Source organism: Monodon monoceros, unplaced genomic scaffold, assembly GCF_005190385.1.
Source record: "Monodon monoceros isolate NGI ecotype Baffin Bay Population unplaced genomic scaffold, NGI_Narwhal_1 Super_Scaffold_12, whole genome shotgun sequence".
NCBI lineage: Eukaryota > Metazoa > Chordata > Mammalia > Artiodactyla > Monodontidae > Monodon > Monodon monoceros.
Genome location: NW_021703768.1, coordinates 92,428,014 through 92,454,920, shown reverse-complemented (window position 1 = coordinate 92,454,920; position 26,907 = coordinate 92,428,014). Strand labels below are relative to the sequence as shown.

Here is a 26,907-nt window from a genome sequence, read left to right as displayed (position 1 = left end):
TGAAAAGCCACTGAATTGCACACCTTAAATGGGTGACTTGTATGGTCTGTGATTTATATCTCAATAAACCTGTTTTTTAAAAATTAAATGAGAAATTAAGGAGTCAAGGAGAAATTAAGGAGTCAAGGAGGTACACTCCTTGTACCAGGGAACCTAGAAAGTAAAGAGGTGAAAGATGTCTTTTCTTTCTCAGATTCATTGCTTATGTCGATCTGGAAGTACTTTTCTTATTCAGATTAATTCACCCAGTCAACAATCGTTCATTGATTCCTTAGGAACTCGGCTTGACTTGGGGATCCCATAAAAAAGATATAGCCCCCTCCCTCAAGGCTTTCCATCTCCAGTAACAACAGCTCCCTCTCATTAGGCACAGGGCTCAGGGTTTCACGTGCAGTATCTCAGGATAATAAGCTGGAGAGCTTGACCCTAATTTTACAGATGAGGAATCTGACTCTAAGGGTATGTGACCTGACCACATTTACAGCACTAACACATGGAAAGGAGACCTGAAGCCAGATTTATCTATGACCTAGACCCATTCTCTCTTCATCTTACTATACTGCTCCCAGGGCAAGGTGGGCAGGAAAGTACGGAAACTCCTGCAATGAAATGCAGGCCTGATTCAGGTCAGGAGAGGGCCTCTCCAGTGCTTCACCAAGGAGAAGTCTTCAGAGAAGGTGGCATTTGAGCAGAACCCTGCTTGACGAGAGCTGGGACTTCACTCAAACAAGATGAGGTGGGGTGGGGCTTTCCGGACAGAAAAAGACCAGGGTGAGAGGGAGTGTGGAGAATTCAGACTAGAATGCAGCTCCCTCTGGCTAGAATCCGTGAGAGGCATATGGTAGCAGTGGGAGGAAGGTCAGATAGAGGTGGGGTCCGATCATGAAGGGCCATGATGCTCAGGAATATAAACTAAGCCACGGAGGTTGAGAACCCGTGGAAGTATCCAAGCCAGGGTGAGAAAGGCCACGCTAGAGGCAGTCACAGGGGATCATGCTGGTGGCTACTACAGGTGTCCAGCTGAGAACTGACAGTGGTCCAGATCAGGGCAGGAGCAATCAGAGGAGGGGAGAAGAGATGAATCTGGAATATATTTAAGAGGTGGAATTACAACACCTGGAAGGCTGTGGAAATTTACAGAGAGCCCAGGTGCCAGAATCCTGACCAGAGGGGCAGAGGGCCAATAGCACCCACAACTCCTACCTTTCCTCCTGACTGAACCCCTCCCCCAGTTGTCAGCTGCCTTGGGAAAATGGATTCCACCCCCACCCAGTCCCAGGGAGAATCTGTTGCCCTAAAGGTGATCCCATTGCCATTATAGCTCAAGAATGGCCACAAGACTTGTTCTGCTAAAAGACACAAGGGAAAGTCTGATGGGGAACTTGGGGAGAAGGAGTCTTCTCTCCTTTCTGAAGAAGAGCCTGTCTCTATTCCCAACTCACATATTGCCATGTGCAAATATTGTCTCTAGAACCATTACCCATCTGCATATGACCCTGTCTCCCAAGAAGACAGAGCCCAGAAGAGATGGAGAGAAGCTGGGAACCTGATGTGAACAAATAAGCTTCCTCACATTAAGAGAATCTGCAATGGAATCTCTGCAACCGAGAATCAAAGCATCTTAACTGATGAAGACGGAGAGTGGCCTCATTCGCCAAACTAGGCAGCACAAGAAGAGAGTCTGGAGCGAACAGAAGGGCTTAGACATCGAGTGTGACCTCCAGTAGGCAATCAGAAATACAAGTCAGGTAAGAGTGAGGAAGTCTGGACTAGGGGTACAGATGCGAAGTTTCAGCATCCCAGTGGTAGCTGAGGCAATGTGAATAAAAATACAGAGACCTGAAAAGTCACTGGTACCTATGGATATCGAACCACCACTGTTCCCCCACTTCTAACAACCACCCATGCCTCTCAGAGAGCCAGTGTCACTTTGGGCAGGGGTGGGGGATTAGATATCCCAAACTGGAATTCAGAAGAAAAATTATTAGCAAATAATAGATCACACATAATGATAGCTATCATTTATTGAGCACCTTTTATCCTATGTGCCTAAAATTCTTTTCTCAAATTTGCACAGTCATCCCATGAGGCAGTTATCACACTCATTGGCTTACAAATGAGGAAAGGGAGGCTAGTTCAAAGAAGAGTCCTGTGGTCCATCACAAGACCAACAATTTCATGGTAAATCAGGATTTAAACACAGGGCAGGATAGGGGAAGGGGAGAGATTGAAGATGACCACACAGCACCCCAGTTAGGAAGCTGGTTGGTGCAAAGTGGGAGCAGGGAGGATGGTGGCTAAAAACCAATTTTGACAAGTGATAATTAAGGCAGCAGAGGCTCCAAGACCGCTTCTCAAACACGGCTCTGAATGAAGGGCAAAGTGGGACGCGAGTGGTTTAAAAACTCAAACGGTCTCGGTGGGCTAGCTCAGGAACTTGACCCCCATTCAAGTCACTGTTCCTACAGAAAGCTGTATTCTACGCAAGGTACTTTCTACCCAACTTCCAGGACGCTGTGCCCACAGAGTTGGTAGCGCTGAGCATCACTAACTGCGCTTCCTCACGTGCTCACAACACGGCATTTCTCGACAGTCCGCTGCCATATTTGGATCCCTCCTTGGTCTCAGTCGGCTGATTCCTCCTCTGCCATCTGACCTTTTGGTCACTGACCATGGGGGCTAGCACTCAGCACCTCTCGGGTTTCCCTGCCTGCCACAATCTCCCTTGTTTTAACTTCCACTTGGCATGTCAGTATCCTTGAAAACAAACTTCTTGCCGCTTTGGAAGCCACTGCCAGGCCCTCTCACGACTTCAGCGATTACTGGGAGAGCCTCTGCAGAGAGCCATCTCAGCCTTTGGGGATTCACCAAGAGTGTTTAGTTACAGAGAAATGGATTAACAACAGGCGGCACTAAGGAAAAGTGACTGTTTCACTTTAAAAAAAAAAAAAAGAAAAAAAAAACAAAACAGGAAATCATGGTTCAGAGGGCACAGGAATGCAATCCACATTTCTGAGAATGCTACAGACTCTCCCAAGTGTGGTAACAGGCTTTTTGAGTCACAAACTAAACTGGCTGGTTCCTGACCTTAACACACCTAGTCGAGACCCAAACAAGTGATAACAGAGGCCTGGTTAAACTTAACACGTGAGACTTAGAAACAAATCTTGCTACGCAGGAGCAAACGTCAGTTACTCTTACCCCCCAAAGCAGGCTAACCAGGAGCATTATGTATAAGCTGTACGCGTGGCTAAAATATCAGAGACAAAAGCTCGGTCAAAGCAGTCAACCCCAGAGAAGCTGCAGGGTTATGACAAATCTGATGTCTGATGTGTCCTGTTTATAACAGGCCTGCAGAAAAATCCATTGTGCGTCGGAATGAAAAACTTAACATTTGTCATAAAAACCCAGTATTTAACTTCTCGACCCTGTGTTTTCCATTATGCCTTAGAGCAGTGTCAGATGAGGTTCAGGAGTAAAATGGGTGGTACAGCAAGATTAAAAATTATACCAATGGTCCCCGATTGTGTAAACCCACACTGTGAAACCAACTGATACTGTTCTCCAATGGTTTACAGAATAGGAGACAAGGAAGAAAAGCAAAGTGTGAGGATCTATTATCCATTCGTGAAATATGCCCTTCTTCCAAAAGACTCTCGAGCTATAAGGGGAAAGTTCTACCTTTTAAAAAGAGAGAGAGAGGGAAGGATTCAGTAGTTACTTCTACACTACAAAGATGTTGGTAACTCGTGTTTTCTAAAATGGCCGCTAGTCAGCTCTTCAATGCGCTACATGCACCCAGTCCACTGCACCATCTCATTTTCTACCCATTATCAATATAAAAATTAGAGTATCTTGGCAACAGATTTTTCACAGTGAGATTCTCTTTATTCTAGGTCTTTTCGAGTAAAAATAAAATGGCAAAGGAACCTCATTATCCAGAAGATTTTCAATATGGCCTATTCCAACGGTAACACTCCATTCATTCTTCTATTCAAATTACAGTGAATAAGCATCTATTACATGTGGTGTACAGCTCTAGCTGCTGGGGATCACGGGCGAGGGCTTTCAGGCTTCTGGGGGAGACAGACGTGTCCAGAAATAATGCCTGCAGTGTGGTAAGGGCTATAACAAGAAGCGTGCAAGACACTGACAAGCACTTAACTTTGCCAGGGCACGCCGGGTCTAAGTCTTTCTAGCAGATGCGACGCTCGGTTCAAGTCTTAAAGGATGAGCTCAGATGAGCGTGTGCTTAGGGAAACACAAAACAGTGCCACTCAGTGGGAATCCCAAGCATAAGGCACAAGCAAGTCTGGTATGTTTGGGAGACTGAGCAGTTGTGCGTGCCCATATAGAGCAAGTCGTTTAGGTAGGCACACAGAACTGCTGAAGGTCTAGAGCAGGGAGGGTGGCAAATCAGACAGTGAAGGGTGGACTTTATATGCAGACAGGAATGAAGCACTAAAAGAAGGAGAGGATAAGGAACGGAGGAGAAAGAATCTAGACCAACATTTTCTGAGGGCTTACCACATGCAAAGCACCTTGAACTTATGAAGTGGGTATGACTTTGTTCCCATTTTACAGATGGGGAAATTGAGATTCAGAGAAGAAAAGTGTCTTTCTGGAGGCCCCACAGCTAATAAGTAATCAGTGGAGCCAAAATGTAAATCCAGGTGGTCTGATGCTACAGCCCATGCTTTTCATCACTTCAGTATATTGCTCCTAGTCTAAGAATATTAAGCAAGTTAAAGATACAGATTTCATATTGTTTTCACTGACCTATAAGGCACATGACTCACTCCTCCAAAAGAGAAAAAAGAAGGCATCCAAAAGTCAGTTTGCATACAATGTGTACCAAATAAAGGAGAATAAAGGAAGCTGCTACCCTCCACAGCAGTGGTTCTCAAATGAGGGTGATTTTGCCCATCAGGGGACATTTGGCAACATCTAGGCATATTTTTGGTTGTTAGAACTAGGCAAGAGGTGCTACTGGCATCTCATGGGCAGAGGCTACTAATACTGCTAATTATCCTGCCATGGAGCAGACAGCATCCCACAACAAAGAATTGTCTGGCCGGACTAAGATACAACCTGACACAAACCACTGAAGAAAAGATGAGTTTCCCATCTTGTTCTGTAATAAAAATAACCAACCATTGTCCATACAGCTAATGGACAGTCGAGTCTGGACTTCTGACCCTGCAACTTAGATTTAACTCTATCGCCATCTGCTACGGTCTGAACGTTTGTGCCCTCCTGAAATTCATATGTCGGAAACTTAACTCCCAAGGTAATGTGTTTTAGGAGGTGGGGCCTTTGAGATTAGCGCCCTTATTTTTAAAAAAAGGCCAAAAGAGCTCCCTAGGCCCTTTTGCCACATGAGGATACAACAAGTTTTCAACCTGGAAGAGGGCCCTCACCTGACCATGCTGGCACCCTGATCTCAGACTTCCAGCCTCTAGTACTATGAGAAATAAATTTCTCTTGTTTATGAGCCACCAAGCCTGTGGTATTTTCTTATAGCAGCCTGAACAGACTAAGACACCACCCATGCTCAAAAGAAACAAAAGCTCTGCATTAGTTTAAGTTTAGTTCAAAGTTTGTTTAAGCTTAACATTACAGAATTCAAGGACAATTACACTAATGGGGCTGCAAAAAGTATGATTCACCATCAACCAAGAAAAGTGTAAGTCCCTATAAAAGGATAGCTAGCCATTACCTGCTAGAGGTAACAAATAATTCTTTCCCCATTATATTGCTTTTAAATCACTTTTAAACCATAAATGATAAATGACAGTTTTAATAATTTTTTTCAAGAAAAACTTCTTGTAAAATTGAGGGGGCACTTAAGTCTGAGGATGTAATGTATAACATGGTATTTATAGGTGATAAGGCTGTATTGTATAATTGAAATTTGCTAAGAGAATAGAACTGAACTGTTCTCAACAACAAAAAAAAGTAAATATGTGAGGTGATGGAATGTTAATAACTCAATGGTGGGATGGTGGGAATCCTTTCACTATATATATATATTATATCATCACGTTGCACACTTTAAATATATTACAGTTTCATTTTCAATTATACCTCAATAAAGCTAAATACTTTCAATCATTTTTTTAAAAACAAAAAAAATATGAAGGGGCATTTATACAGTAGCTGATCTTAAACAGTCACAACATGGATACCATATCTGAATTTTAGAAACCTAGATGCAGTGTGGAAGAGGGGCACTTCTATCCCAGTTACATCTAATTTACTAATTTACTAGCCACAGCCTAATTTACTAACTACAGCCAATCTTACATTAATAGAAATGTTGGTGTATGATTACTTGCTTCAACCTATGTTTGTAAGGTCCCTGACTGTGTACTTTATGTAGTTGATATTAAAAGGTATAGATATACACTTAATGTGATTTGTGAAAAACTATTGTTTTTCACTTTTTCCAAATTTTCTCAGATGTTTTCTTTACCAGTCCAAATGGAGTGAAAATTACAATCCTTGGTAAGGGAGACGCATATAATTTAAGTCCCCAACTTCTGTTTTTCTAGTTTATTAGGAAGTTTCTGATCAAAACATCAAAATTGACTCATAATATTCCCTCAGGAACCTCAGGATGATTAGGAAGTAACTTCATTTAAAAGTTAACGGATGAATTTAACTTTGTGAATTGTATGCTATATCTCAATAAAGCAGTTTTTTTTAAAAGTTAATGGAATTTCCATCTTGCTGTCATATTGGTTTCATTAATTTAGTCAAATACCTTGAGGCAAAAATAAGCACCTCAGTGTTTATTACATTACTACTCAGAGGACTAAAATCTTGCTGAAATGAAAATACTAATCTAGTTCACATTTGCAGCAGCAATTATGAGGACTAAATCATCAAACCTTGTGATTTTTTCCCTAAAAATCTTTTGCTAATCAAATGACAACTTATAAAAGTAGTCTGAGCCACATTAAAGTTTTGCTTTCTAAGAGAACAAAAAGAAGGATCTCTACCTCCCCCAGGACATCACAAAAGTTTCCCTGAACAAACACTGCTCAAAAAACCAACCACAGCAGAAATTCTTACTAAAATAAACAACAGAGATAGCAGCAGAGAACAAACAGCTAAAAGCTATTGTGTGGCTCGACACACAACCAATAACATTCAGTTTATATAAACTTGGGTTTTTAAATCTTGCAGAGGGCTCAAACTACGAACTGCACGCAAAAGACTTTCTGCTTGACAAGGTGAGGTTAGCTCTAAAACAAGTTAAGAAGGCAAACTGCTACATCACATTAGTATGAATACAGACACTGGGTTTTATTTTTCTAATTTTTAAAACAGAAAATTATTTTCCATTTAAATGCTACTCATCTTAACACATAAGATGTGTAACTATTGTCTTCAGGCTGAAATGCTTTCCATAGGACACACATTGATTTTTTTTTTAAGTTGATTAAAAACTTTGATCTGAGTTGCAGAAAAATCACTTCATAACTAACTTTTCAATGAGCAATTTGGTGCTTAAAGAAATCCAGAGAGTGTTTTTCAAAATAGCACACAGAAAAAAATGTTTTACCAAGCTTCTCTCATATGTTTTCTACTTAAATTTACTACAATTAATCTTCTTTAACCTACAATGCATTATTATAACAGTAATGCCAGCAAATTCTTAAGTAACCATTTAGGAATCAGTAAAATTCCTTCCATTAAGGGATGAAATATGTGAATAATTTTACCACAGAATTAGATATCTTCATTTGAGAAAGAATGTGAAAAGGGGTCATCTCAAAATAAATATTAGATAATATTTTTGAAAAAAGATTTTTCTATTTTAATTTCAGGGGAAAATGTCACATGCTTAACTTCGACTTTAATTAGTGATAATCAAAATTATCAAGAGTACTATCCTGGGGGAAAAACACTGTAATAGTAGTTATTGGCTATTAAGTTTGGAGTAATTGCTTACTATTTCAGTTACAAACTAAAGTAGGAGTTAAAGAAAAAAATAATAATAATAAAGCAGGAGTTAAAGAAAGTGCCAAGTATGTACAGAACAATAATATACATGTATTCATTCAATGTTTGAATACCATCTACGTGCAAGATGCTGTTCATACGTTATACCATTTGTAAATATATATATATATGTGTTTAATTTAGTACATACCACAAGCAGATAGGTGCTTAACACATGCATTTTATGGTAGCATGGTAGTTACAGATAATGTGGTTAACTTCAGCAGACATCTGTGTTACACATATGGCCATCAAAATAATTGTGGCATGCTTTTGTGACACTGAAAGAGGGCAAGCCTGTTGCAAAATGATTACTTCCAACAAAAGCATGCTTAAATTATTGTTCAGTTAAATGGCACATATCCAAAATAACAGTATTATAAAGTTGCTATTGCATTTGAATCCATCACCAATTTTTGACCTATTTGTAAAACAAGATAAGCACCATCAGGATATAAAAAGTAATTATGGATCAGGATTTTTAATTCATGTTTCTTTGACAAAATTATTCCATTTGATTCCGAGTCTTGGCTGCTCTAGTGACAGAATAATGTACATGTTCCACAACTGACAGGAGTAGGGCTTTCATGATTAAATAGGAAGCTCACACACCAGATGACTTTAGACTTCAGAAAGATTTCTATGTTTTTTTAGTAACAGATCATCAGTTATCTTTCTCTAATTGTTTCGAAGCCAAAGAGAATCTATGTATTATCAAAAATGTATGATTTTTTTTTTACTTTTGTCTATTTTGTGCTCACAGTACTCCAAAGAATGTTACGTCATCTTGTAAAGTAAGTTCTTTTCCTGATTTCATAGGGGTGGGGGGGATTGGGAGTTGGAACATAAAAAGCTAAAAATATACAATGAACACTCTCCCCCCCAGAGTCTTTTATTGTCCTTGAAAGGAAACACTAAATGAGAATCTGACTGACTTTTGCTTATTAAAATTACAGAAGAAACAATATTCAAAACAATTTCCTAAAGGGTTAACTGTATCTTGTGGCTTTAATTGATCATTTTTGCCCTCTTTCTCTGACCAAAAAAAAAAAAAAATGACAGCTGTGAAATTAAAATTCTGTACACCAAGAACGGTAATAACAAAGCTGAAGCTTTTGGCCAAGAACATTTACTCTAGTGTGCATAAAGCTATGTAAAATCTGATTCACACAAGGAAATGCCCAGAGCCTACGCCATTAGGATTAACTTCTGAGATGACAAGACTAGGACAAGACAATTGGCAGCCTGAACTTGATTTCTCAGACAGCCTCCTTGGCGGGGGGAGGGGGACGGTTCCCCTTCATCAGACTCAGCTGCTGAGGTATCTAAAATGCCTAAATGATTTAAAACTGAAGGAGAAAGGGAAACAAAACACTCGGGATTCCGATCATCTCTAGGTAGCTACGTTGTTGCGAGAGAAAAACTAGCGCGCAGGCGCGTCAGTCAGGTTGTCAACCGTAAACATAAGAGCTCGCCAAAATTAAGGAAGTGAATGTCTGCAAGCTCCCACAGCCTTTTTGTTTGGGTTCTCTAGGTTAATACCAGTAATTGCATTATAATGACCTACGAAGAGACGCAAAGTTATTACCTCGTTTGGAGAGATGTTTACTTAAATGTTGGGATAAACCAGGTGGCTTTTGGAAAAGCAAATTATTTTCCGGCCAAACGTAGCATTACCCAACCACAAACACAGGCGACACAATCACAACCACCCAATAAATGTGTTTCAACGAGTGAATTATTTTACTTCCCCAATAATCCTATCAAGAAAAAAGGTCTTCAACAAAACCGAGGGAGATCGTGCCTTCAACACTGTATGCTGCCCGTACAATCAATTCTGCGCCTCTTTGGGAGCTGCGGGGGCCTTAAACGCTTTTGGAGGAAAACGACGTAGGGAAGTTTGGGTCTCAGCTGCAGGACGGTGGATTGCAGCTGAGAGCTTGGTGCATGGACCCTCCTACAAGGCGTCAAACTTACTTTCCTTTATGAAGGACTCAAAGTTAACTCACCCTGACACGTCCACCCTCCATCTGAGCGCGGGGGGCAGCTGCCGTTCGTTCCCACTGTGCAGAGACGCCACCGCCGTCCGCCCCGCCCGGGTGACAGCCCTGGGACAATGCCGCGGAACCCCCGAGCCTGCCCGGCTACGCACCCCCGACCCCGAACATGCCCCCGGCCCGCGCCTACCTTGATGCCCTGCTGCTGGGTGGTGAGGGTTAACTTGGATTCATTCAGAAGCAAAACTTCGCAGTAAAATTCTTCCGGAACAGCGCAGAAACAGCCCATGTCGGCTGTGGCCGGCCTCAGCCAGAGGAGAAAGCTGCGACCCAGGCGCTGAGCCGCCCCCTCCCCTCAAGCGCGAGGCATTAAGTTATTGTCCGCACCGCGGCGAGGTCGAGAGGACCAGTTCCCGGCGCGGTCCAGCGCGGCGTGGACCAGCAGCGCGGCGCGGACCAGCCGCCCGGCGCGGACGTAAGGTAAGGAGGGCGGGGAAGCCCGGGAGAGAGTCAGCGCCCGCGAGCGGCCAGGGAAGCGCCGGAGGAACTGGGCGCAGAGGGCGGCGGCGCGTCCCCGCGCATCCTGCGGCTCCGGCTCCTCCGAAGGCGAGGGTGCCGCGGCCCCAACCGCAGCCCTGGGGACGACAAAAATCTCCTGTCAAAGGATACAAGAGGCAAGAAAAGGGAGGGACGAGAGCTCTAGGCCGTCCCCGTACTTGGAAGCCCCTAGAAGCTCTGCAGCCGCCTCCACCCACGCCCGCCTGGAGCGCTGCAGCCACGCACCGGCCTCCTCTCCGCCTCCGGGGTCCCCAGCGGACGCGCACTTCCAGCTCCGACCCCACCCCGCAGCCCCCGGTCCGGTCCGCCGACTGGGGAGCACTCGGCTGTTCCTTTGTGTCAGGGGTACCCACGACGTCCCGGCCCCACTGCAGGGGCAGTGGCGAGGGTCGTCACTCAGTCGGCTACCTCCACCTACACCTTCCCAACCCGCGGGCACCGAGAAGCCCGAAAAGGGTCGGAAAGAGCTTCGGGCTCCTTACCGCGACCGGCGAGTGGAGGTCAGCTCGTCGCGGGGCGCAGCTCCCGTCTGGGGATCCCCGAGTTCATCACGGGGCTACGTGTGGCCAAGTTGAAGCTTTCCCTCCGAGAACCCCCTGCCCGGGCGGCGGAGTGCTGTTTCCCCGGGAGATTCAGAGAAGCGGGCAGTCGGGGGACTTGCGGGCGGAGGAGCGGGCGCCCCGGCTGGGAACGCGGCCGGCGGGCTGGTGGGGTTTGCCCTGGGCGCGCCAGGCCGCAGCGGCTCCCGGGAAAGTTCTCTTGGCGGCGCAAGGGATGGCGCCCCGGGCGGGAGTAGCCCAGGTGCAGCTGGGCCGGGCCCGGGCGTCTGCAAAAGGCCCTGGAGCGAAGCGGGGACCCAGTGGCCGGGAAGGGGGCGCCCCTTCTGGGCGGGGTCTCGGCCGGGGATGGAGGGTGGAGCGGAGGTGGTCAAATGGCGAGGTGCGGAGAGGTCCGCACAGGAACCTGCGCGACGCAGGAGCGGGTCCGCCTAGCCGTCGCAGGCCCTGGCCCGGCTCGCTGTATGGGTTTCCCGGGGAGACCTGGAGGCTTGCTCTAGGAAGGCAGGCGCAGCGAGGGTCGGACCCCGGCTTTCCGCGCTCCCAGTCCCACGCCCTCCGCGGGACCGGCTGTGTCCAGGATTGGCGGGCACAATAGCTCTGAGGCTGCAGTGCCCCCTGGTGGGAACTCGTGTCCGTGCACAAGCAACCGAGGCTGAGCGGCGGGTGAGGCAAGGCCCCCGCTGGCCTTCGGAGCAGGTGCAGTTTATGCACTTCAGCTGGGAACCAGAAGCAAGTTAATGCAAGTGAAATAGGAGACACAAGGGGAGGACGCGGGCCAGGGTGGACGGTAGGCCTCCCAGAAATCTTCTCTACTTTACATTGAGTATTAGAAAGAGTGACAGTTTGGGTATCAGACGGTTTTGAGCTCCTTCCTCTACCACTTTTAAACTACGGAGCCCAAGTGCGAAAAATTTGCTTAAAGCCTAGGAAGCTACTACTTAAAAAAAAAAAAAACAAACACCTGGCATCCACAGCACAGTAGAATTATAGAATGGAAATGCACAATGCAACTTTAGAAGGAATTTCCTCCCATAGTGGTTTGCCACAAAGGACCTTCTGTAGAAAGCCTCCTTCCCTGTTGTCTCAGCCCCATCTAAACATAAATTAGCACAACCCCCAAAGCGTGATAAACCCACTATGTTTGGTATGAACTTTACCTAAAGCTAAGAATCAAACCCTGCTTTATCTTTCAAACTTACCGTGAAATTGAAGCAGGTTTTGAAATTCTAACCAAATTCTGTGTCCAACTTTGGGTTGCACTGGCAAAGTTTTGCCTCCCGTGAGCTGACATCTTATTATTCTAGATTTTAGTGTCTTTACTTGGGGAAGCTTTTCTTTTCTGTAATATAATTCCTCACACAAATTACCAAATGTGACTGAAAGATTGCATAACAGATTTTCATTCTTTACCACAATATCCAATAGAGCCACCTAAGCTTACAAAAACAAAAGATAAGGCCCAAGTGTATTCATTTGCTTGCCAGTTTTGAGTTTTGCTGCCCCCTGTTTTATGTTCTTTGATTTTGTGATTTTGTTTCGCTTTACCTCCAATAGTAATGGAAAGGCTGGGGGTTTGGGGTGGGGCAGGGATTCTGTTCTAGGCTCCTCACAAGGGAAAGTACAAAGCCATGGAGTCCTGTACATATGACAGCCTTTTCTGGATGACACATTTTCTTTTCCATGTCTTTATTGGGATGGAGAAAACAAAATCCACTTAACACAAAATTAGAGTTTCCTGGAGAAAATAGGAATTCCACAGGTGTTTTGTTGTTGTTGTTAAACAGCCTATTGAGCTATGGAAACCAAGCAAGACACTGTGGGGCCTTCCTGGGAACAGACCCCACCCTCATGTCCCCTTGCCTCTTGTTTATATTATAGAAAAGCTTTAGTCTCCTAGGCCTTCCCCAAGTTCCAAAGGGAAAATTTAATCAGAGAAGTGAGAAAATGCAGAAACAGAGGAAAACAGTGAAGCAAGACAAAATAATAATAGTTTAGCCATAAAACAAAGGACCTTTAGTTCCTCCTCAAGGGCTTATAGATAATGTTCTGAGCCGTATCCTTGAGTTGTTTTGAAGATGCTAAAATCCCACCAGGTGGAAGGAGTTAACTGCATGTAGACCCCAGACCAGTTCAAACCAGAAGGTTGGTGATGTTAACTTCTGAAACACCACCCTGTTACCTCACCACCAACCATTCAGAAGGATATCCACCCTCTCCCTCATCTTGTCTTTAAAAACCCTTCCAGGAAAGCCATCGGGGAGTTCAGGTCTTTGTGACCATGAGCTGCCCCTTCTCCTTGCTTGGCCCTATGTTGGGTGCCTTGCAATAAACACTGAACTTTCATTCACCACAACCCGGTCGGGAGATTGGCTTTACTTTGGGTGGGCTAGCAGACCCAATTTTGGTTCAGGAACACTATAACTGGCACACAGTAAACTGTGTATATTTGAAGGATACAGTTTGTAAGTTTTGACTTATGCATACATGAAACCATCACCACAGTCAAGCTAGTAAACCTGTCCATCACCCCCTAGAGTTTGCTCCGGTAACTTTGTAATCTCTCCCTGTCACTCCTCCCCACACCTCACCTCCCCAGCAACCACAGACCTTCTTTCCGTCACTATCAGTTATCGCCATTTTCTGGAGTTTTATATAAATGGCATAATAGTGCCAACTCTTTTCTTTTGGTCTGGTTTATTTCATTTAGCATAATTATTGTGATATTTATCCATGTTGCTGTGTATATCAATCGTTTGTTCATTTGTATTATTCAGTAATATTCCTTTGAACATGTGTATGCCACCTTTTGTTTATCCATTCATTTGTGTGGTTTCTAGTTTTTGACTATTACAAATAATATAAATATTACAGATCCTGCTATGAGGACTATACTAGTGAGCCCCAGCCGCCAAAACAAAAAGCCATAGACTGGGTGGCTTAAACAACAGGCACTTATTTTCTCACAGTTCTGAATGCTGGAAGTCTAATCAGGATGGTTCCTTTCTGTTGAAACCTCTTCTCCTGACTTACAGGTGGCTGCCATCCCACTGCATGCTCCCATGATCTCCTCTTTGCTGGGAGCTGTTGGGGAGAGCATGAGCTCTGTGTGTCTTCTCTCATAAGAACACTAAACCTATTCTGTCAGGGCCCCACCCTTATGATCCTTTTAACCTTAATTACCGCCTTATAAGCCCTATCTCCAAATACAGTCACCTTAGGGGTTAGAGCTTCAACATATAAATTTGGAGGGGACACAGTTCAGTCCATAGCAAGGATCCATGTCTTTGTGTGGACATGTGCTTTTATTTCTTTTGAAATAAAAAAGAATAGAATCATTGGACTAGAAGATAGACAAATGGCAAATAAGCACATGAAAAGATGCTCAACATTATTTGTCATCAGGGAAGTGCAAATTCAAATCACCGTAAGATACCACTACAGTCCTAATAAAATGCCTACTACACCACCATACCAAGTGTTGGTGAGGGTGAGGAGCAATTTGTGTTCTCATACACTGCTGGTATGAATGTAAGATGGAACAACCACTTTGGATAACACTTTGAGAGTTTCTCAAAAAGTTGAACATATAACCATCCACAGGATTTTGGAGGAAAACTTTCTCTGCCTACACAGAGAAACAAATTAACAAGATACTACTCAAACATTTTGTCCCCAGGAAAATCATATAGTTTTTCAACATGTGCATAACATAATACAGTCTATTTAAAGCCTCGTGTCAAAACCTTTGATCTCTCTTCAGAGATTTTTAAGAAAGTATTTTCTTTGGTCAAGATGACATTTTGTCGTAATAAGCCCATGTAGATGAATCAAATGACAAACAAATTGAGAGTAGATACAATTTTATGGAAATATGTAGACCATCTGTGAAGGACTGCAGGAATCTCATCCTGGAAGAAGCAGTTTCACTTTACATAAAACAGGCCCCTACCCCTTGCTGAAACATGCACTTCAAAATGCCAGACACAGCATTCTGTTTAAAGCACCATATTCTCTTTAAGATGTGTTTAAATAATCTATGTCTTATGTCATCTTTTTATAATTTTATATTTTCCAAATTTCAGAAAGTTAACTAATTTGAAAAAAGAAAAAACACTTTTAAAACATTGACATAAATAAGCTAATTACTTAAATACCTGAAGGCTATGCAGTAGAATCACCAGGAAGACTTGTTAAAACACAGATTCTGGCCCCATCCCCAGATCTTTGAATTCAGTGGGTCTGGAATGGGGCCTGAGAATTTACATTTCTAACAAGTTCCCAGGTGAATGCTGCTGCTGCTGCTGCTTGGGAACTATACTTGGAACCACTGCTTTAGAGCTTATCTCTCAAAAAAAAATAATAAAAGTTGTTCCTAATTACCTACATACAGTATTTTAAAAGGGGAAAGTCCATTCTTTACCAGCAGCCTCCCTCTTATTCTACCTCATCCATCAAAATAATGCCTGTCAAAGAAAAGAGTATTGAAGACCTTGCCCAGTAGGTTACATCACAAAGAGTAGTGTTTAAGGAAGGGAGATATCCCTATTTGAGTTTCATCATATTATGGCCTAGTCTATTCGGATACCCTCCTCATTTTTCTTTCTCATATAGTATGTACCCAGGCGCATCCAGTTTTTAAGCCCATCCTGCCTTCTGACTCACTTCATATAAATGTCATTAACCAGCTATCCTCTCTTCTAAGTAGTGAAGCTTTAGATCCCATTTGTTGAAATGCCTCAAAGGTGTTACTCACATTTCAAGGGAAATCATCTCCCAAGATAGTTATCTAAGCTGTTTCTTCATCCTTGTGATCTCCATATGAATGTTCTTTGGGGTTTAGGGGAAATTCTAATTTTGTACAGTTTTGGTTTGTTTGTTTGTTTGTGTTGGGTCTTTGTTGCTCTGCGCAGGCTTTCTCTAGTTGCAACGAGCTGGGGCTACTCTTCGTTGCAGTGCATGGGCTTCTCATTGTGGTGGCTTCTCTTGTTTTGGAGCACAGGGTCTAGGTACATGGGCTTCAGTAGTTGTGGCACACGGGCTCAGTAGTTATGGCTCTAGGGCGCAGGCTCAGTACTTGTGGTGCACGGGCTTAGTTGCTCTGCGGCATGTAGGATCTTCCCGGACCAGGGCTCTAACCCATGTCCCCTGCATTGGTGGGTGGATTCTTAACCACTGTGCCACCAGAGAAGTCCCTTTTGCACAGTTTTTAATCCTTGTTGGTGAATGCATCAGTATGGTTCGTATCTGGTATAAAAGGTTTGGAAACTTGAGTTTGAAATACCCTAGTCTCCCCTTATCTGTTCAAATATATACTAGCAAAAAATGGAAGCAGGGGAGCTAGTCAATAAGTCTAGTTCATTTGGGGATATTTTTTGAATTTTTTAAACAACAGATTAACATCTTTGCATGTTGGATTGAGATTCCAAAGATTGGCAAGTGTGGGTTAAATGGGTATTTTGATACATTGTTGGTGGAATTATAGATTGATTCAGGCTTTCTGAAGTGCAATATGTCATAAATACAATAATTTAAATATGCATACACTCTGACACAGAAATTCAATTTCTAGGAATTTATCCTTATCAAATAATAGACACAGATGTATGTAAAAAGATATTTACTACAGCATGTTTATAATATTAAAACTTTTTAAACAATCCAAGGGCCCCAAAATAGGGAGTTATTAAATTAATTTTCATGTATGTGTATAATAGAATACCCAGCAGTTGTTAGAAAAGATGAGAGTAATGTATATGCACTGACATGGAAGTTCTCTTAGGTAAGCAGTGAAGTAAAAAGAGAGCAGCTTATATAATAGTGCAAACAGAAACATCCATGTTTGTTTGTTTTTAAAAGAATGTTTGGATTTTTTACAATGAGCATGAATTAGTTTAAAATAAAAATCAATTTTTATATGAAATAATTGTCAAATTACCAGTTAGTGAAACTGGCCCTCATTTAAGAATGAATGCCTTTTCTAAGTCCTAACCTGGACTCTAATGTGTTGACTATTTTGCCTGGTTCATATATTCTGGTCTGTGCCCTGAATAAAGCATATCAATTTAACTTTATTAACATCAATTTAGTGATACAGGTATTAATCCACCTAAAGAAATTTGAGGACAAGGATAAGGAATTTAGCTTTTAGTTACATGCAATTATTTTGATTTTGTCAGACGAGCCATGTGACCTTAGAGAAGTCCCATCATTTATAAAATAAGGGACCTGGGACTTATGGTGCCTCTTGATCTTCATGCCCAGCATGCTGCTTTCCCATCCCTCTCTTCTAGAAATGACACATTGCTCTTTCTGTAAGTGTGCTACCCCAAAGGAACAACCCAGTGTAACGTCTGGCAAAGAAACATCTGGAGTAGATGACCTCTGTACTCATGTCTAACCTTCTGATTCTGATATTAGGAAATTGTCAAGAAAAACTGAATACAGTCATTTTCTACAGGGAGGGAGATTGGCGGACAGGACTAGAATGGAGACAACGTTTGCCATATTCCTTTTTACACATTTGGAGTTTTGTAGCCTCATTCTGTGCATGTGTTACTTAGTCACCTCAGAAGTAAGTATTTTAAAGTCACTTTTAAAAAGACAAAGTATAGTTTATGATCTCATCTTTTTAAATGGATCGGATAGATTAAGGATTAGATTTATATATGTGAAAGTAACAGTGATTATCTCTTTGTGGTAGAACTGTGAGCGAATTTTATTTTCTATGATTTTATTTATTTTTGTGAATTTTCTTCCATGAATATCACCCCTGTGGCCAGGTAAATCTTTTTAATTTTAAGCATTAATCTTACAAAATAAAAATGTGAAGTAAAGAGCAAAAGGAGGCCAAATGAGCACATCAAAACAAGGGGAGAAGTTATCACACAGTCTCTATTAGCAACCACGTCACCTAACACAGACATGCTCTCAGGGCATGGCCTGGGAATCACTGACTTTCAGCCCCTCAGTCCTCATCCCCTTTCACCATATGAGCCGTTTTCTTAGCTTAAAACCTTCATCTTCCTAAAATCCTCCTCTTTCAAAATCTCCACCCACTGCCCCATTTTCAGCTCAGTAAGTCCACTCTCTGCTCAGGTATCCACTTTGCCCTCCCTCCTCCAGGAAACTCCTTTGACTCCTGGGTCTGGGTTGGGTCCCAATCTAATCTGCATTATTACCACCCTCTTACTAGACTGTCGTTCCTCAACTCTGGGCCATGTTTGGCTTGTTCACTGTTATGTCCCAAGCACCGGTCACAGTACTTAACTGACAGTAAACTCTCAATAAATATGTGTTGAATGAATGAATGAGATCACTTGTACAGGCTCCAGTTGTGGCATGCTACCTGCACATTTCTTTTGAGCACCCTCAACTGGACTTGATTCCCTTCCCCAAAAACTCTTACTTTGCCAGCTATCTATATTCTCAACCAAAAGCAGCTTTTACTGATGTGGTAATAAAGAGTTGGAGTAAGCATAAAACCTTTGTCATATATTGAAATGTGCACTTTACCCTTGAGGCTTCTCATTGCCTTGTGTATTACTGGATTTTGTGGCTGTCGCCTGGATCTCAGAAGTGTTGTGAGGTATCCCCTTATTTTCTGTAGAAAGTAACCTGAATGAGCAATTAGGGCAGTGGTGAAAACTTCAGGCTTTCTTTGTGCAAACTTACAGACCAGAGTTTACGGTCAAGGTGTATTAAATAAATACCAAATACTATTAGAAGTAGCATTTGAGCTGATATTTAAGATGATACTGATAAAAGAATTACAATAATCTGTTCCTTTAGAAAGCTTGGTTGAGTTCCCCAAGATGAGGATTAATCTCTAATAAGTGTTTTTTGTTTTGTTTTGTTTTTGGCTGGGTTGGGTCTTTGTTGCTGAGCATGGGCTTTCTCTAGCTGCAGCGAGCGTTGGCTACTCTTCTTTGCGGTGCGTGGGCTTCTCATTGCGGTGGCTTCTCTTGTTGCAGAGCACGGGCTCTAGGCGCATGGGCTTCAGTAGTTGCGATGTGCGGGCTCAGTAGTTGTGGCTCATGGGCTTAGTTGCTCCGCAGCATGTAGGATCTTCCCGGACCAGGGATCAAACCCGTGTGCCCTGCATTGGCAAGCAGATTCTTAACCACTGCGCCACCAGGTAAGTCCCTAATAAGTCATTTAATCTGGGTTTAGGGGATGCTTTATTGATATTATGATTGGAGTTGTTGTTGTTGGTAATATTATAAAACAGCGGCAAGCAATATAATTATGTAGGACCTATGGCATGTGAAATCTGGAAAGAATTTTAATGATAACCTAATCCTAACTTTTAATTATTTTACAGATGAATGTATTGAGACACAAAGAGATGAAGTGTTTAACTCTTGACAGAGTTGGATTTAACCACAGGACTCCTGCCCCTTAATTCTTTTTTTTTAATTGAAGTATAGTTGATTTACAATATTATGTTAGTTTCAGGTGAACAGCAAAGTGATTCGATTATATGTTTTTTGACATTATTTTCCATTATAGGTTATTACAAGGTATTGAATATAATTCCCTGTGCTCTACAGTAAATCCTTGTTGATCTGTTTATGTATGGTAGTTTGTATTTGTTAATCCCATGCTCCTAATTTGTCCCTTCCTTCCTCCCTCTCCCCTTTGATAACCATAAGTTTGTTTTCTATGTCTGTGAGTCTGTTTCTGTTTTACATATAGATTCATTTGTATTAGTTTTTAGATTCCACATATAAGTGATATCATATAGAATTTGTCTTTGTCTGACTTACTTCACTAAGTATAATATTCTCTAGGTCCATCCATGTTGCTGCAAATGGCAATATTTCATTTTTTTATGGCTGAGTAGTAGTGCATTGTGTGTGTGTGTATGTGTGTGTGTGTGTATTTCACATCTTCTTAAACCAATTGTCTAGTGATGGACACTTGGGTTGTTTCTATGTCTTGACTACTGTAAATAGTGCTGCTATGAACATTGGGGTGCATGTATTTTTTGAATTGGTTCTCATCCTTTCTGAATATATACCCAGGAATGGGATTGCTGGATCAAATGGTAGCTCTATTTTTAGTTTTTTAAGGAACCTTCATACTGTTTTCCATTGTGGCTGCACCAATTTACATTCCCACCAACAGTGTAGAAAGGTTCCCTTTTCTGCACACCCACTCCAGCATTTATTATTTATAGATTTCTTGATGGTAACCATTCTGACCAGTGTGAGGTGTTACCTCATTGAAGTTTCGATTTGCATTTCTCTATTAATTAGTGATGCTGAGCATCTTTTCCTGTACCTGTTGGCCAACTGCATGTCGTCTTTGGAAAAAAATGTCTATTTAGGTTTTCTGCCCATTTTTTGATTGGGTTGTTTGTTTTTTGATACTGAGTTATATGAGCTCTTTTAATATTTTGGAAAATAACCCCATGTCGGTCACATCATTTGCATATATTTTCTCCCAGTCTGTAGGTTGTCTTTTCTCTTGTTGATGGTTTCTTTTGTTGTGCAAAAGCTTTAAGTTTAATTAGGTCCCATTTGTTTATTTTTGCATTTACTTCTTTTGCCTTGGGAGACTGATCTAAAAAAATATTGCTACGATTTATGTCCAGGAATGTTTTGCCAATGTTCTCCTCTAGGATTTTTATGGTTTCATGTATTATATTTAGGTCTTTAAACCATTTTGAGTTTATTTTTGTATATGGTGTGAGGGAGTATTCTAATTTCATTGATTTAAATGTAGCTGTACAGCTTTCCCAAAACCACTTGTTGAAGAGACTGTCTTTTCTCCATTGTATATTCCTGCCTCCTTTGTTATAGATTAATTGACTGTAGGTGTGTGGGTTTATTTCTGGGCTCTCCATTCTGTTCACTTGATCTATATGCCTGTTTTTGTGCCAATATCATGCTGTTTGGAGGTGTGGAAGTTTTATGCCTCCAGCTTTGTTCTTTTTCTTCAGGATTGCTTTGGCAATTCTGGGCCCTTTTTGGTTGCATATAAATTTGAGGATTGTTTGTTCTAGTTCTATGAAAAATGTCATGGTTATTTTGATTGCATTAAATCTGTAGATTGTTTTGGGTAGTATGGCCATTTTAACAATATTAATTCTTCCAATCCAAGAGCATGGGTTATCTTTTCATTTCTTTGAATCATCTTCAGTTTCTTTTATCAGTGTTTTGTAGTTTTCGTCATGTAGGTCTTTCACACCTTTGGTTAAGTTTATTCCTACGAATTTTTTTTGACATGACTTTTATTTATTTATTTACTTTTGGCCTCACCATACATCTTGTGGGATCTTAGTTCCCCGACCAGGGATTGTACCCAGGCTGTCAGCAGTGAGAGCATGGAGTCCTAACCACTGTATTGCCAGGGAATTCCCAACATGATTTTAAGTGGTTTATGTTTTTAATTTCTCTTTATGATAGTTCATTATTAGTATAAAGAAATGCAACAGCCCTCTGTATATTAATCTTGTATCCTGATATCTTTCTGAATTTATTTATTAGTTCTAATAGTTTTCATGTGGAGACCTCAGGGTGATCTATATAGTGTATCATGTCATCTGCAAATAGTGACAGTTTTACCTCTTCCCTTCCAATTTGTAAACCTTTTATTTCCTTTTCTTGTCTGATTGCTGTGGCTAGGACTTCCAGTACTATGTTGAATAGAAGTGGTATGAGCGGACATCCTTGTTTTGTTCCTCAATTTAGTGGGAAGGCTTTCAGCTGTTCACCCTTGAGTATTATGTTGGCTGTGATTTTGTCATAAACGGCTTTTATTATGTTGATATATGTTCCCTCTATATCCACTTGGGGGAGAGTTTTTTTCAGGAAGGGATACTGAATTCTTCCAAATGCTTTTTCTTCATCTGTTTAGATGATCATGTGGTTTTACCTTTACTTTTGTTAATGTGGTATATCACATTGATTGATTTGCATATGTTGAACCATCCTTGCATCCCAGGAATGAATCCAACTTGATCATGATGTATGATGCTTTCCATGCATTGTTGGACTTGGTTTGCTAATATTTTGTTGAGGATTTTTGCATCTATAGTCATAAAGGTATTGGCCTGTAATTTTCTTTTTTTGTAATGTCTTTGTATGGTTTTGGTATCAGGGTGATGGTGGCTTCATCGAATGAATTTGGGAGTGTTCCCTCCTCTTCAGTTTTTTGAAATAGTTTGAGAAGGATAGATATAAGTTCTTCCTTCTATGTTTGGCAGAATTCCCCAGTGAAGCCATCTAGTCCTGGACTTTTGCTTGCACAGAGTTGTTTTTGTTTTTATTTTGTTTTTACAAATTCTATTTTACTAGTGATGAGTCTGTTCAAATTATCTGTTTTTTTCTCGATTCAGTTTTGGCAAGCTGTATGTTTCTAGAAATTTGTCCATTTCTTCTAGGTTGTCCAATTTGTTGGCATATAACTGTTCTTAGTATTCTCTTATGATTTTTTTGTGTTTCTGTAGTATCTGTTATTATGTCTCCTCTTTCATTTCTCATTTTGTTTATTTGGGTCCTCTCTCTTATCTTCTTAGTGAGCCTGGCTAGAAGTTTGTCAATTTTGTTTATCTTTTAAAAAAAATAGCTGTTGGTTTTATTGATCTTTTCTATTTTTTTTAATCTCTATTTCATTTATTTCTTCTTTGATCTTTATTATATCCTTCCTTCTTCTGACTTTGGGTTTTGTTTGTTCTTCTTTTTCTAATTATTTTAGGTGGTGGTTTAGGTTGTTTATTTGAGATTTTTCTTATTTCTTGAGGAAGGCCTGTATCACTATGAACTTCCCTCTTGTAACTGCTTTTCCTGTATCTCATCAATTTCGTGGGGTTTTTTTTCATTTTCATTTGTCTTGAGGTATTTTCTAATTTCTTTTTTGATTTCATCATTGACCCATTACTTTTTTTTAGTAGGATGTTGTTTAGTCTCCATGTGTTCATCTTTTCCCATTTTTCTTTCTGTGGCTGATTTCTAGTTTCATATATTTGTCGTCAGAAAAGATGCTTAAAATGATTTCTATCCTCTTAAATTTGTTAAGTTTTGTTTTGTGACCTAGTATGTGGTCTGTCCTAGAGAACGTTCTATGCATGCTTGAAAAGAATGTGTATTCTGGTTTTGAGGGATGTAGTGTCAGGTAGGTATCACAAGGTTGAAGCTGCCAGTGCAAGGCTCTCTCTGCCCTGATTTTTAGCAGGCCAGCACACATGTGCTCCTCTTCAGTAGAGCCTCAGCTTCTCCAACCCTACTATCTGTCTCAGCAGATTTCCCAGCAGGCAAGGGGGCTGTCTCTGTGCATGACCCCCGGACTGGGACCTCCAGTTTATAGCTTATCCTGCTCAGTCCCCAGGGAAAGGGTCCACCCATGTGGACCTTCTGCTTTTTATAGATCCCTCCTAGAGACACAGGTCCTGACCTGATGCCTTTTTTTTCCATCTTACCCAGTTGCATTGAGATCTTTCTTGTAGCTTTTGTTGCATAGGAGTTCTTCTACCAGTTTCCAGTTAGTTTTCCATGACAGTATTCCATATGTAGATTTTTTTTGATGTTTGTGGGGGGAGGTGAGTTCCATGTCCTCCTACTCCACCATCTTGATACCCCTCTCCTTAAGTCTTAATTTGTTAATTTTTTCATTTATAATTTCTCTTTACTTGCAATATAACATCACCCAAAACTCTAGGAAAGTATGAAGTTAAGCTTTGCTGTGTATACATATACTATATATATCAATAGTGTATATGAATAGTGAATATGCTTAGTCCAGGCTGTAGGTAAGTCCAGGTTGTAGGTAAGATAAAGCAATATTTAAGAAGGGGTATATATCCAACCATAATCAAATTATTATATTTCATTGACTCTAAGATGCCACTGATTCCATTAGTAACTTATTTTTTTACCACCAAGAAAGAAAGAATTAATTGATGACACTATCAATTATGAGAGATATCCCAATTTCAGAAATACTAACATGTGGGAAAAAATGTCATCTTGAAAACTAACAAAGTATGATGATAATTAGGATTATGTTTATACTACTCTTTTCTGCTAAAATAATTGATTAATGTTACCAATGTCTCTGTATTTATACGATGCTCATTGGTAAATATAAGTGAAGGACACAGATATAAGTATTTTCATGTAACATGTATACAAGAAAAAAATGCATGTATGTAATTTTTTTGTAAATCAAATGATAGGAGGATGCTTTTGAAAACCCAACTTAAACCAATCTTTAAAATAGAGTTTATTGCCTTGCTGACTACAAATTTCAAGCATCATCCAAGAACTCACTCTGATTCCCTGTGACCTTTTACCTATACCACCTCCATGTATTGGTCTTTTTAACTCAGCCTGTTTTCTCTTGAAGCAATCAGATGCTGGAGTAATTCCAATACTCACATCTGTTGTCCACACCACACAGAGAAAAGGGTGTAAACCATCCTAACTTTCTTAGTTGGAGGCCCAGGGTTCACTCTGATGGACCAGCTTGAGTCACACGCAGTTCAATGGAGTTATTAGGAGCATAGATTCCAGAGCCAAACTACCTGAGTTCAGAATCCAACCCAGCTCACTCTTTACAAGCTCTGAGCCTCAGAGCAGCGCAAAGAGGTGGTTATAATAGCACCTACCTCATGCGGTTGTTGTGAGGGTTAAATGGACTAATACAGTCATTAGAACAGTGCCTGGCGCTTAGTACATCCTATGAAAGTATTTTTGATGACGATGGTGATGATGATGATGGTGATGGTGATGGTGATGGTTGTGGTGGTGGTGGTGATGATGATGGTGTTGTTCATCCCTGAAACAATCACTGTGGCTAGAGGGACAATGTACTGAAAGGCTTAGCCTAGGTCAGAAGTCACCTCCCGAGTGATAGGCAGCGTTTGCTTCTCTGGAATCACATGGATCCCCAAATAGGGGCACTGAAAAGGAATAATTAGGCATTTGAAGCATAGAAAGCAGGTAGGAGTAACCGACAAATGTCCACTACCCAAATCATGGTTTAAATACACAGGTTTGTTTGACAAATCATATTTGGAAATGAGGGCCATGTGTTCAAGGTAAATAATCATCCTTTGCCTTATATCTTTGACAAATATCTATTTTCATGTACCAAGTTTCTATGTTGTACGAATTATACACTTAAAAAGTGGTACTCAGACTCCCCTTTTCCTCACATATTTCCATTCATTTTACTACTCAGTCATGACATTGACAACCCACTGTGTACCAGACTTAGCAATGAGCAAACTGCACATGGTTTCTGCCCTCATGGAGTTTGCAGTCTCACAGAATGATAGTTCTTAGCAAGCATTCATCTTCCTTTAGTTAGATCACTATTGTATAAGATAGAAGTGAAAATAAGACTCTAGAAGATCATTATGTGAATTTTGGGGGTTGAGTAGATTATTTTTGACTCTAGTATTATAATTATAAATGTGGTTTTTTTTGTTTGTTTTTGCGGTATGCGGGCCTCTCACTGTTGTGGCCTCTCCTGTTGCGGAGCACAGGCTCTGGACGTGCAGGCTCAGCAGCCATGGCTCACGGGCCCAGCCGCTCCGCGGCATGTGGGATCTTCCCGGACCGGGGCACGAACCCGTGTCCCCTGCATCGGCAGGCGGACTCTCAACCACTGCGCCACCAGGGAAGCCCTATAAATGTTTTTATGGATCTGTCTTCCCTATTAGACTATGAGCTGCTTGAAGGCAGAGCCTGCACCTTATTCCGCTTCTTACCTGTAACACCTAAAATACTGCCTGGCACATCATATGTATCCCCAGCTTTTAATGAATCAATTTAGTCTCTACTCCAAAAAAGTAGTATGCGTGGCTGCAGTGGATTAGAGTTAGGTAGGAAGAAGTATTTCCTGAGTATTAATCCAAAAGATACTTCTGATTTTGCAGTTTATGATATCTTGAGATTAAAGTTTACCTTCCCCTTACCTATATATCAAAGCAAAATATGGCATATAATCTGCCTCTGAAATTAAACCCCAGTTTTTAACTGGGCATTTTCCCCAAATTCCCTTGCTAGTAGATATATCCATGTGGCTCAGACCTGGCCGGTGAGGTATAAGTGTTAAGTATTCAATGGTACTTCCTGAGAGCCTTTTAAAAGTCTTCCTAAAAGTCTTTAACAAGAGGAAAGGAGACGTACAACATCTGTCATCCCTGCTGGTGGCTGGCATTTGAATGGGATGGCTGGAACTCAAAAAACCTGGTCAAGACAATGGCAGGGAACAAGAAAGGAGCCTATACCCAGCACACATGGAAGCACCACACTAGCCTGGGGCAGCCTGTCTTGGCTTTTTTATGAGAAAGGAAGAAAGAAATGTCCACCTGTTCAAACCCCTGTTGTTTGTTTTTGGGGGTTTGTTTTGCCGTTTGTTACAGGTGGCCAAATGTAATCCTGTGTGAAACCCACAGCCATGTTTCTAACTGTATAGAATAGCAAAGAACTAAATAAACAACCGACACACCTTTTTTTTTAAGGACCACTTACTTATGTGCTCTATGCCACTCCTTGAAAATAAGTTTTGTCTATTATTGAAGGAAAATATTTAACTTCTCTGATTCTGTATATCCTTAAAATTTGTAAATTCCATTTCTTTGAAAATCTATTACTCAGACTTCTTAATTAATTCAGAAAAAATTAGGAGAAAAGAAGGGATTTCTTCCTCTGTAGAAGTCACCATGGCCACCTGCAGCAGCAGCCTGACTATCCTTGCCCCTCCTTTGGCCACTCTGGGCTTGAGAAATGGGAACGGGGGCAGAAAGCAAAGGTGGGTGAGGAGATACTCCA

General features: G+C 41.3%; 1 protein-coding gene across 2 annotated transcripts in view; it reads right to left on the bottom strand.

The window, feature by feature from the left end:
- EPB41L4A (erythrocyte membrane protein band 4.1 like 4A) overlaps positions 1-11,408 on the bottom strand; it is a 259,311-nt gene extending 247,903 nt beyond the window's left edge. Inside the window, exons 1-2 of one of the 2 annotated variants that reach the window (XM_029216795.1) lie at positions 11,048-11,408; positions 10,198-10,642 (exon numbers count right to left, since the gene is read on the bottom strand). In XM_029216795.1, coding sequence (XP_029072628.1) covers positions 10,198-10,296 — 99 coding nt within the window. In that variant the 5' untranslated portion in view covers positions 10,297-10,642; positions 11,048-11,408. The remainder of the gene's footprint in view (positions 1-10,197; positions 10,643-11,047) is intronic. The other variant, XM_029216794.1, reaches the window with a different exon arrangement.
- Between the last annotated feature and the right edge of the window lie 15,499 nt (positions 11,409-26,907).